Source organism: Salvelinus namaycush, chromosome 38, assembly GCF_016432855.1.
Source record: "Salvelinus namaycush isolate Seneca chromosome 38, SaNama_1.0, whole genome shotgun sequence".
Taxonomy (NCBI): Eukaryota; Metazoa; Chordata; class Actinopteri; order Salmoniformes; family Salmonidae; genus Salvelinus; species Salvelinus namaycush.
The window spans coordinates 10,992,163-11,004,405 of record NC_052344.1 but is presented as its reverse complement, the minus strand read 5'-3'; the positions used below and the strand labels follow the sequence as shown (position 1 = coordinate 11,004,405).

At 49.3% G+C, this 12,243-nt stretch overlaps 1 protein-coding gene across 1 annotated transcript in view; it reads left to right on the top strand.

The window, feature by feature from the left end:
- LOC120032297 (protein O-mannosyl-transferase TMTC1-like) overlaps positions 1 to 12,243 on the top strand; it is a 93,829-nt gene that overhangs the window by 60,662 nt on the left and 20,924 nt on the right. Inside the window, exons 9-11 of the mRNA XM_038978322.1 lie at positions 3,329 to 3,496; positions 7,822 to 7,935; positions 11,547 to 11,690. Of these exons, the coding sequence (XP_038834250.1) occupies positions 3,329 to 3,496; positions 7,822 to 7,935; positions 11,547 to 11,690 (426 nt within the window). The remainder of the gene's footprint in view (positions 1 to 3,328; positions 3,497 to 7,821; positions 7,936 to 11,546; positions 11,691 to 12,243) is intronic.

Genomic DNA, 12,243 nt, shown 5'->3' with positions numbered 1-12,243 from the left:
CACTGCAGGATTTGAGTCCCTGGCGGCGTAGTGTGTTACTGATGGTAGGCTTTGTTACTTTGGTCCCAGCTCTCTGCAGGTCATTCAATAGGTCCCCCCGTGTGGTTCTGGGATTTTTGCTCACCGTTCTTGTGATCATTTTGACCCCACGGGGTGAGATCTTGCGTGGAGCCCCAGATCGAGGGAGATTATCAGTGGTCTTGTATGTCTTCCATTTCCTAATAATTGCTCCCACAGTTGATTTCTTCAAACCAAGCTGCTTACCTATTGCAGATTCAGTCTTCCCAGCCTGGTGCAGGTCTACAATTTTGTTTCTGGTGTCCTTTGACAGCTCTTTGGTCTTGGCCATAGTGGAGTTTGGAGTGTGACTGTTTGAGGTTGTGGACAGGTGTCTTTTATACTGATAACAAGTTCAAACAGGTGCCATTAATACAGGTAACGAGTGGAGGACAGAGGAGCCTCTTAAAGAAGAAGTTACAGGTCTGTGAGAGCCAGAAATCTTGCTTGTTTGTAGGTGACCAAATACTTATTTTCCACCATAATTTGCAAATAAATTCATAAAAAATCCTACAATGTGATTTTCTGGATTTTTTTTTCTCATTTTGTCTGTCATAGTTGAAGTGTACCTATGATGAAAATTACAGGCCTCTCTCATCTTTTTAAGTGGGAGAACTTGCACAATTGGTGGCTGACTAAATACTTTTTTGCCCCACTGTATGTGTCTGCTTCGTGTGTTTTGTATCTGGCAGGGCTATACAACTGACAGAGGCGCGGGCGTTTCAGCTGAATCCAGTGGCGGTGCTTTTCAGAGTGGAGAATTAGCGCAGGGTAATCTCATTCATGGTTATGCTGATTCACTCACTTTACGGTCTGCTGTCTGAGATCAACGTCACAGTGCCTGCTCTCACACACACATACACACACCGTGTCATTCTGAGAGACTGCACTTCTGGCATATGTCACACGCTTTGTTTCACACAGGCCTCAAGGCTTATTATGCCTACTCACGCACAACGCACAACACACACACACACACACACACACAGTACCCAGATGGGAGTTGCGCAGTGTGTGTGCCTGCATGCAAGCGTGTGTGTGTATGCATGTTTTATGTGTGTGTGTGTGTGTGTATGCATGCATGTTTTATGTGTGTGTGTGTGTGTGTGTGTGTGTGTGTGTGTGTGTGTATGCATGTTTTATGTGTGTGTGTGCCCACCCCGCTGTGTATTATCAGCCAGACCCTGTAATGAGGCTAGTTTGCTGCTCAGTGAATTCCAGCGTGTGATATCGAGGTCGCATCCCCACTTAGGCTGGCATTCATCCCTGTCCGCCTACCCAGGGCTCTGATTGGTGGGTTGGGCCGCGCCGTGCGCCAGGGTAAATATTAGCACTGGCTAGGCCGTTAGCTCTGACAGCAGAATGTCTAAAGCTGGAGTGATGGCTGCTGTGACTGTCCGGGTGCTCTCTGTCTCTCTCTCTGTCTCTCTCTCTGTCTCTCTGTCTGTCTCTCTCTCTGTCTGTTTCTCTCTCTGTCTCTTTCTCTCTCTCTTTCTCTCTCTCTGTCTCTGTCTCTCTGTCAGTCACTCTCTCTGTCTCTCTGTCTGTCACTCTCTCTGTCTCTCTGTTTGTCTGTCTCTGTTTATCTGTCTCTCTCTCTCTTTCTTTCTCTCTCTCTCTCTCTCTCTCTGTCTCTGTCTCTGTCTCTCTCTCTCTATTTCTTTCTTTATCTCTCTGTCTCTTGCTCTCACTCTCACTCTCTGTCTGTCTGTCTGTCTGTCTGTCTGTCTGTCTGTCTGTCTGTCTGTCTGTCTGTCTGTCTGTCTGTCTGTCTGTCTGTCTGTCTGTCTGTCTGTCTGTCTGTCTGTCTGTCTGTCTGTCTCTCTCTCTCTCTCTCTCTCTCTCTCTTTCTCTCTCTCTCTCTCTCTCTCTCTCTCTCTCTCTCTCTCTCTCTCTCTGTCTGTCTCTGTGTCTGTCTCTCTCTCTCTTTTTTTCTCTGTCTCTGTCTGACACACACACTCAGGAGGATACTGTAGATCAGCAGACAGCCTTTAAATAGCTGGCCGACTAGCTCTCTCCCATTGAGTCTCACTCAGTTTCAATCACTCTCTCTCCTTCTCTCTGTCTGTCTATCATCGTATCATTCTATCACATCTGTATTTTTAACACCGTATTTTCTGCCTCCTCTCTTTTTTCAACCTGTTGTCACGTTCTGTCTCTCTCTCTTAAGCTGATTTCCCCCCGGTGTTACTTTCTCAGAATATCTCCTGGTGCTATTTACTTTCCCTCCTTCTGTCTGGGTTTGTAGGGAAACTGCAATGGTGTGGAAGGAATGAGAGAGCCCTGTTTGCCCCGTGCTAATACACACACACACACACACACACACACACACACACACACACACACACACACACACACACACACACACACACACACACACACACACACACACACACACACACATACACATACACATACACACACACACATACACAGGGGTGTGAGACAGCATTGGGGTGGGAGATGTGGTTTGCTCAGTCTTAGGTGTGTGTGTTTGGGGAGGTAGGCGATTGTAAGGAAGCAGCCATGTTATATTTCCTGTGGAAAAACAGGGTACTGTGGGATTGGAGAGGGGGGATTCTTGGCTAGACTTCTAGGACTTCTTGAACTCTGGATAACTGAAAAGCATGTCCTTTTCTTGGGTGTGTGTGTGTGTGTGTGGACGTGCTGTTGAAGCCATCAGACTCCTCCAACTAAGGGAGTGGCTCCTCACATCTGTCTTCCGTCTCCACGGCGACCAGGGACGTCTTAACCATAAACAGGAAGTGTATGAGCAGCCAATGAGAGCTTCCTGTTCTAGCGAGGGGCTACTACGTGTCGTTTTCTTCTTGAATTCCGTCCAGGGAAACCAGTAGAGAAACACATTGGTCTCAGAGTAGTGAATGTCTTGGAGAGCAGGATGAATAGAACGTCTTATTCATGTATGTACTTACTCTGCAGCACTGGACTGGAGATGATTGAGTGGGAGATAATTGAAAGACATCTTTCTTTCTCTCTCCCCATCCCCCCACATTCCGGCTCCACTCCTTTCCTTCCTCTTTCTTCTCTCCTTCCCTGCACTCCATCTCTCCCTTCCCCCTCTTTACTTCTACCAACTCCCCTCCCTTTCCCTGCCTCCCCTCCTCACTCATACCGTTCTCTACCTTCTCTCCGTCCCCCCACTCCTCTCTCCTTCATCTTCACCCCCTTCTTCTCTCTGACCCTTTTATCCCCATCGTTCTGCCCTCCCCTCTCCCTCTCTCTCCCCTTTACCCCCTCCCTCCTCCCCCAGTATGGGTTACTGTATCCTGGTGGCCCATGGCCTGGGGAGGTTGTGTTCTGTGGTGGGTCGCTGGGGCACCACGGCCCTGACCGTCTCCACGCTGCTGCTCCTCCTGCTCTTCTCCTGGAAGACCGTTCAGCAGAATGACATCTGGCTGTCCCGGGAGGCCCTCTTCAGGTCAGTGGTATGGGGTGAGTGGTGGGTGGGATGGGGTGTGTATGTGTGTGCGTGTCAGACTCTGGATTAATGTAATGGCTTAGTTATTCATCACCAGTAGCACATTAGAGAGGCTCGCTCTTTCCACACACATTTACCCTTCCTCTCTCCTATTATTTACCCTTCCTCTCTCCTTCCTTCCACACTCTCATTTCCATGTTGTTTTACAAGCCAGGTTAATGGGTCTGAATATGAAGCTGTTTATTAGAACATGGCGAGGTCAGATTACATGCTAATCTTGTCGTGGATAATCGTCTCAGAAATAAAACACTCTTACAAGAACTTGTAAATTCAATATAGGCTTTTAATATAAAATATCCGAAGCCGTGTCAGTCTGCGGAAAGACCAACTTCCATAAGCACTGGCTCTGTTCTTATACACACACATAAAAATGAGTCCATCACATACGTTAATTAAATTACTTCTCATACGTCATATGTTACCATTGTCTTTCATTTTCAGGCGTCCTGCTTGTTCAGGCCCAATAACGCTTGTATCCGCTCTTGATTAGATTGCAATGGTGCCAGGACCTTCTCAGTGTCCTAATATAAATATGTATTATGCCTATAGTCCATCTGTTGGTCATTTGGCTGGCCCGCTCTTTTGTGTGTCTCTCTGACTTCGGTATGTCCAGCTATTCTATGCACTTATGGCCTTGCTTTAGTTTCCTGTCCTAGACAATAGACAATGTACTTTACACACACACACACACACACACACACACACACACACACACACACACACACACACACACACACACACACACACACACACACACACACACACACACACACACACACACACACACACACACACAGGTGTATTCAAGCACACCCCCTGACCCCATCTACAGTATATGTCCTCAGCAGACGTTATCTCTCTCCCCTCCCAGACTCGGCCGCATGCTGTTTATCGATCAGTTTATCTGTCCATTCCTCTTTCTGTCTGCCTCGCTAACAGATAAGGACAGGCTGCTAAGACACCGCATTTCATCCCCCCATCCATCCCTCCCTACCTCCATCCCTCCCTCCCTACCTCCATCCATCCCCCCTACCTTCATCCCTCCCTACCTCCATCCATGCATCCCTCCCTCCATCCATCCCCCCTACCTCCATCCCTCCCTCCCTCCATCCATCCCTCCCTCCATCCATCCCCCCTCCCTCCCTCCATCCCTCCCTCCCTACCTCCATCCATCCACCTCTCCTTACCTCCATCCATCCACCTCTCCTTACCTCCATCCATCCACCTCTCTACCTCCATCCATCCATCCCTCCATCCATCCACCCTACCTCCAACCATCCCACCCTACCTCCATCCATCCCTCCCCCTACCTCCAACCATCCCACCCTACCTCCATCCATCCCTCCCTACCTCCATCCATCCACCTCTCCTTACCTCCATCCATCCACCTCTCCTTACCTCCATCCATCCACCTCTCCTTACCTCCATCCATCCACCTCTCCTTACCTCCATCCATCCACCTCTCCTTACCTCCATCCATCCATCCACCTCTCCTTACCTCCATCCATCCCTCCCTCCATCCCCCCTACCTCCATCCTTCCCTCCCTACCTCCATCCATCTCTCTCTACCTCCATCCCTCTCTACCCCATCCCTCCCCCATCCATCCATCCCCCCTCCCTCCATTCATCCATCCCTCCCCCCTACATCCATCCCTCCCTACCTCCATTCCTCTCTACCCCATCCCTCTCTACCCCATCCCTCCCTACCTCCATCCCCCCCTACCTCCATCCATCCCTCTCTACCCCATCCCTCTCTACCCCATCCCTCCCTACCTCCATCCCTCCCTACCTCCATCCATCCCTCCCTACCCCATCCCTCCCTACCTCCATCCCTCCATCCCTACCTCCATCCATCCCCCCTCCCTCCATTCATCCATCCCTCCCCCCTACATCCATCCCTCCCTACCTCCATTCCTCTCTACCCCATCCCTCTCTACCCCATCCCTCCCTACCTCCATCCCTCCCTACCTCCATCCATCCCTCTCTACCTCCATCCATCCCTCCCTCCATCCCCCCTACCTCACTCCATCCATCCCCCCTGCCTCCATCCATCCCTCCCTCTACCTCCATCCATCCCTCCCCCCTACCTCCATCCATCCACCCCCCCTACCTCCATCCATCCCTCCCCCTACCTCCAACCATCCATCCCACCCTACCTCCATCCATCCCCCCCTACCTCCATCCATCCCTCCCCCTACCTGCCTCCCTACCTCCATCCATCCATCCCTCTACCTCTATCCCTCTCTACCTCCTTCCCTCCCTACCCCATCCCTCACTCCCTACCCCATCCCTCACTCCCTACCCCCATCCCCCACTCCCTTCCCCCATCCCTCCCTACCCCCATCCCTCCCTACCCCCATCCCTCCCTACCCCCATCCCTCCCTACCTCCATCCCTCCCTACCTCAATCCCTCTCTACCCCATCCCTCCCTCCCTACCTCCATCCCTCCATACCTCCCTACCTACCCCATCCCTCCCTCCCTACATCCATCCCTCCCTACCTCCATACCTCCCTCCCTACATCCATCCCTCTCTACCCCATCCCTCCCTCCCTACCTCCATCCCTCCCTACCTCCATACCTCCCTACCTACCCCATCCCTCCCTCCCTACATCCATCCCTCCCTACCTCCATACCTCCCTCCCTACCTCCATCCCTCCCTCCCTACATCCATCCCTCCCTACCTCCATCCCTCCCTACCTCCATACCTCCCTACCTACCCCATCCCTCCCTCCCTACATCCATCCCTCCCTACCTCCATACCTCCCTCCCTACCTCCATCCCTCCCTCCCTACATCCATCCCTCCCTACCTCCATCCATCCATCCCTTCCTACCTCCATCCCTCCATCCCTTCCTACCTCAATCCCTCCCTCCCTCCATCCATCCCTCTCTACATCCATCCATCCCTTCCTACCTCCATCCCTCCCTACCTCAATCCCTCTCTACCCCATCCCTCCCCCCCTACCTCCATCCCTCCCTACCTCCATCCATCCCTTCCTACCTCCATCCCTCCCTCCCTCCATCCCATCCCTCTCTACCTCCATCCCTCCCTACCCCCATCCCTCACATAAAAACAAGCACAATAGTGACAATTTCATGCAGCGCTAAAGGGACGTTTTAAGACCCACCAAAAGCAGGTCTTAACAGTAATGCAGTAGGTTTTGGCATGGAATGTGAGAGCGGAAGTGCAGCCTATCCAGCCATGACATAGTGCCTTTTGCACCGGTGAATATTGTAGTTAGAAACTATTGGTTTCCGTCCAAAACCAAGCATAGCCTACCCTCCACTTAATCAAGGCTGGTTTAGCAGCATCTCATAGGTGTGTCTTTTTATCCTGACCATTTGCCAAACAGCCTATGATTAAAGGGGTTTTAAATGTTCTCCTGAGAGTGCTTTGAAATATTTGAGAGGTTTTAGCCCTCATACGTTTTATTATTCATAATTCACATATCTGCATAATTCATTTAACTTGTTTGAGTAGGCTATTCATCTCCATTTTCAAAGAGCGACCCTCGTTCGATTACCAAAGTGTTACTGTACAGTGTTACTGTAGCCTATGCTTTTTATTAAACTGTAGTATCAATCCACAATGGACCAGGACAAATTCAGTGCCCCCAGTCGAATTGCAGTTGATGACAATGTAAAGACCATCAATAACCTATAGAACTTGAGCCAAACGCACGCAGTAAAGGGCGACTGCACTTCCTGATTTGGCCTTTTTTCTCATTAAGAAACGCTAGCGTCCATGACTGAAGCCAAACGAGAGTTGTCTTGGGGGTGTGGTTTGATGTAGGTGTGCTATGTTCGCATATCCTGGCAGGTACTGTTGTTTGTCCCTCCTGAGTCACCGTAGCAACACCATAGCCACTTCCTCAAAATAGTCACTTCCTTAAAATAGTCAGAACTAATCTAAGATAAATGAAGAAATCTGTAATTAATTTAGACGTTGTTGCCGAAGAGGTCTTAAGTCGCATAATTTTACATGTAGCTATGGTTTTTGGTGCGTTATTTCTCAAGTAAAAAAGCGTGCATGAAAAACTAGTCAGTGTACTGCATATAGTCTATCGAGTCAGGAAAGTCTGGCTGCGCACTCAGGACTGATTTCTGAGAACAATATCATGTCTACAACGTCAAACTATCGTAAATAAGCACAAGCTACACTACTGTTTATCAGTGCCCAAAATCACTTGCTAGCTAGTGCAAGCACACATCTGTTTCACTACCTCTCCTACTTATTCCTCATCCTCTCTCTCGCTCTCTCTACAGGTCTGGCATCCAGACGCTGCCTCACAACGCCAAGGTTCACTACAACTATGCCAACTTCCTGAAAGACAGAGGGCGCCACCAGGAGGCCATCCACCACTACAAAACTGCTCTCAGGTCAGTTATAGTGTCCATAATGACAGAGCTTTTGCTGTTTACACCACTACAAATCTGCTCTAAAGTCAGTCTCAGTGTCCAATAAGTAAAACTACAGTAATATGAGGGGGTTTACGTGTTTCATCCTGATCACCATGTCAATGGGACACAGTCCCACCAAACCACAGTCATTCCTCAACCACAATAACACCATCAGCTTTCAACGTTGAGGGATTCGGTCATTCCGCCAAACCCACATGTTTGGAACCTCAGGTGACCTCAGTCACTCCAGGACCTGAAAGATAAAGTTTTCAAGTTACAGTCAAAATTAGAGGTGAGGTAAGAAAACCCACTGAGAAACGGTAAGAAAGTTTGTCTCCAAACCTCAATCGGCAAGCGGTCATGAAACGGTCAGGTAGGTCTCAACGGAGAACAGCCCTTCGCCCATGCACCAGGACAAACAGAGGACATCCTTCTTCATTCGGCATGTCGTCCCTATAATGTCTAGACTGTACCTCCAGGCCTTAAGTAACTAGAATTCATTACTTTAAGTAGGAGACACGTTATTGATTGTCTTAGGTTGATGGTCCGCCCACTCAATTAATTACAAAACACTATTTTATTAAATCAGAGGAACTCTGTTTGCTGCACATAAATGCTTAAAGGCGCACACACACTCTCTTGCTTACACACACACACACACACACACACACACACACACACACACACACACACACACACACACACACACACACACACACACACACACACACACACACACACACACACACACACACACACACACACACACACACAGAGACACAGACACAGACACACACACTAGATTGCATATTCTCAAGCATGTAATGGCCTTGTCTCAGCTCGATGCTTGCACCCCATTCATCTCAGTGAGATACACACATGCAGCACTGTACCTAATGAAAGAGGGGATCCATTTGTTCTGCCTGTCACTGGCCCTGGCTCCTACAGACCCAGAAGGCTATATATTTATCCCCCAGTCCAGCTTTCCCTTTTTCTCGTCCCCCTCTCTTCCCTCCCCCTACCCTCCCCCCTTCTTCTTGAGTCATAACTGATGATCCTTACAGTGCTCTGTCATTTAGTTTATGTGTGGTTGTGTGTGTGTGTGTGTGTGTGAGTTGTTTGTCTCAGTCATCAGTATTTGACTGACAGGAGCAAGGAAATCATGCTGTGTGTCCTATACTACTGTATCTGAGTCTCTCTTCCCTCCTCCTCTCTCCCCTCCTCCTCTCGCCTCTCTCTCTCCTCCCCCCCCTCCTCTCTCCCCTCCTCTCTCCTCCTCTCTCCCCTCCTCCTCTCTCCCCCCCTCCTCTCTCCTCCTCTCTCCCCTTCCCCCTCTCTCCTCTCTCCTCCTCTCTCCCCTTCCTCCTCTCTCCTCTCTCCCTTCTCTCCTCCTCTCTCCCCTCCTCCTCTCGCCTCTCCCCCCCTCCTCTCTCCCCTCCTCCTCTCTCCCCTCCTCCTCTCTCCTCCTCTCTCCCCTCCTCCTCTCGCCACTCCCCCCCTCCTCTCTCCTCCTCTCCCCCCCCCTCCTCTCTCCTCCTCTCCCCCACTCCTCTCTCCTCTCTCCCAGTGTACCAGGGGCTGGCTAGAGCCAGTTTGACTTATTTGGACAGAAGGGTTTAGGTCCAGTGGGATCATTCTTTTCTCTTTCTGCAGTTTGTTCTTTTTACCTTTCCATTCCCCCTGGCAGAGATGTAGATGCTCACTGAAGGATGCTCCGTGAGCCGGCTTAGCTAGAGTGTGTGTGTGTGTGTGTGTGTGTATAGGGATCCATATCTCAGACCTCCATCAGTTCCATTCCCCCGCTTCTATATTCCTCATCCCCCTATCCGTCCATCTCCATCCTCCGAATACCCCATAATTTCATCCACTCCCCCCCCTTCCCCTTTTCCTATCTCTGTTTCATCCCTCCATGTAGTTAAAGACAGACTAGCAGAAGTGTGCTCCCCCCTCACTCTCTTTCTCCCTCTCTCTTTTCCTGTTCCCCTCTAATGCCTTCTCCTGCCTGTATCTACATACAGCAACAGGATCCTGCAGATGTGCTGTTATAATCCTGTCCAGAACCCTTTGCTGCTTTTATCCCACTGCAAACCACCCGACTCTCTACACAGAGGCTGCTCTGAAATGGTACCCTTTTCTCTATATAGTCCACTACCTTCGACCAGTTCCCATCGGTTCTGTCAAAGGTAGTGTACTGTATAGGGAATAGGCAGAAATACTTTAAGAAATGAGGAGATGGTAAACTCCATTCGATTCTTATTAACGGTCATTGTATACGTTGCTTGTATGTTGTCAATGGGCCGCACTGGGCATTCTGGGTCATTCTGGACAAATGGTCAAGTGGGAGTCAATTTTGCCCTAGCTCAAAAATGTGCATGAATTACGTGAACGAGATACACAACATTACAAATATTACCAAAATGTGAAATAATGAACTTGTTCTCTTTAATACCATATAGCTTTGATATCGTGACATTACATAGGTAGAAGGGATTGTGTGACGCTTAACTCAGCAACTGCGTGACGCAGCATGACAACGTGAACGCGATTGGTCAACAGGCTGCTGGGCGAGGCATTATACTTTACATTATACATTCATTGGCCAATGACATTACCATCTCCTCATTTCTTCAAGTACTTCTGGAATAGGGTGCTCTTTTTCAGACACTGACAAACTTTAACCCCCAGGCACTTTACTTCCACTTTTCAATTATTTTCGTAGGTCATTTTTCTTGTTTTTCATTTGGGCTAAAAAGTGATAAGAGAGAGAGGCTGTGTTGTTATACCCTGTAGTTGTGGGTTTTGTTGCATTCTTTCAAGGTTGTTTTATTCGTTTGTTTTTCAGGTTTCGTGTTCTGGTCCCCTGCTAAGACATTAGATTGGGGGATGGTGTGTGCGGGGATCAATAGTGTGCCTACGGCAGTGTGCGTGCCACTAAGTCCACACTATTTCCTTTCTAGGCAGTGTCACGCTGAAAGGCGACATAAACTGTGACTCATTTGCCAATGGAAAGGAGACTGAGTTGCCATGGAAATGGACACGGTTGTCGTGGCGTTGTTTCACCTCTTGCCCCCGGGGTTGTGATGGGTGTGTCTCATAGTTATGCCACTAATAATACAAATGGGTTGCAATTACATGCCACCTTTGACTCGATCCTTTCTTAAAGCACTCAATGCTCTATAAGGTCCGTTTCATGCCTTATTCAGGAGCTCTAGAATGATTGATTTACAGAACCCATGAGAAGCCATTTTGTGTACGATAACCGTTATCAGGATAACAACCACTTATTCTAATGACGGTATCATGGGGGTCATGTCGTCTTCTTGTAGCGCTATGGGGTCATGTAAGGATACATGAGAAGGGTCACATGTCCCCAAAAGTGCTAATTTGCTTCCTGTCGTCGTCACTGATTTCAAGGACCAGACGAATCAGGCACCTTTTCAACCATTAGCGGTCATCACAAAATGTGATGAAGGAAGAATGCTTTCTTCCAGATTGGAACTTGAAGAGTTTTTCCCCCCTTCTCCTCTCCCTGAACTACTTTCCTGCTCTTCTCCTTTCCTCCTCCCTTCCCCCTCCTCTAACCTCTCCAGGTTGTACCCTCGCCATGCCAGTGCTATGAACAACCTGGGTACTCTGACACGCCACCCAGAGGATGCCGAGCACTACTACAGGACCGCCCTGGACACCAACCCCCAGCACAACAGAGCCCTGTTCAACCTGGGAAACCTGCTCAAGTAGGATATACACACACACCTGCATACATATGCACACACATGCATGGACACACGACATGTGCGCGCACGCGCGCACACACACACACACACACACACACACACACACACACACACACACACACACACACACACACACACACACACATTGTGCATGCACTCATCAGAGGTCTCGGCACAAGGCTCGCACCCCATTCATTCGTAAACACACACACACACACACAAACACACACACTTTCCCTGCAGCTCACATAACGAGTGACACACAGTGCGCTACCTGAGGATAAATGGCTTACATTAGCAGAATGCTCTGTCTGTCCTTTCTCACAAAGTCATAGCGCTGAGGGGTAATAGTTTAGACACGCGGTGGCGAGCTGTTCTGCTTGTTGCTCAATACAGCTGTGTGTGTGTGTGTGTGTGTGTGTGTGTGTGTGTGTGTGTGTGTGTGTGTGTGTGTGTGTGTGTGTGTGTGTGTGTGTGTGTGTGAGTGTGTGTGTGTGTGTGAGTGTGTGCGTGTGTGTCACATCATCGACACTGCTCTGCTCTACTCATCCCT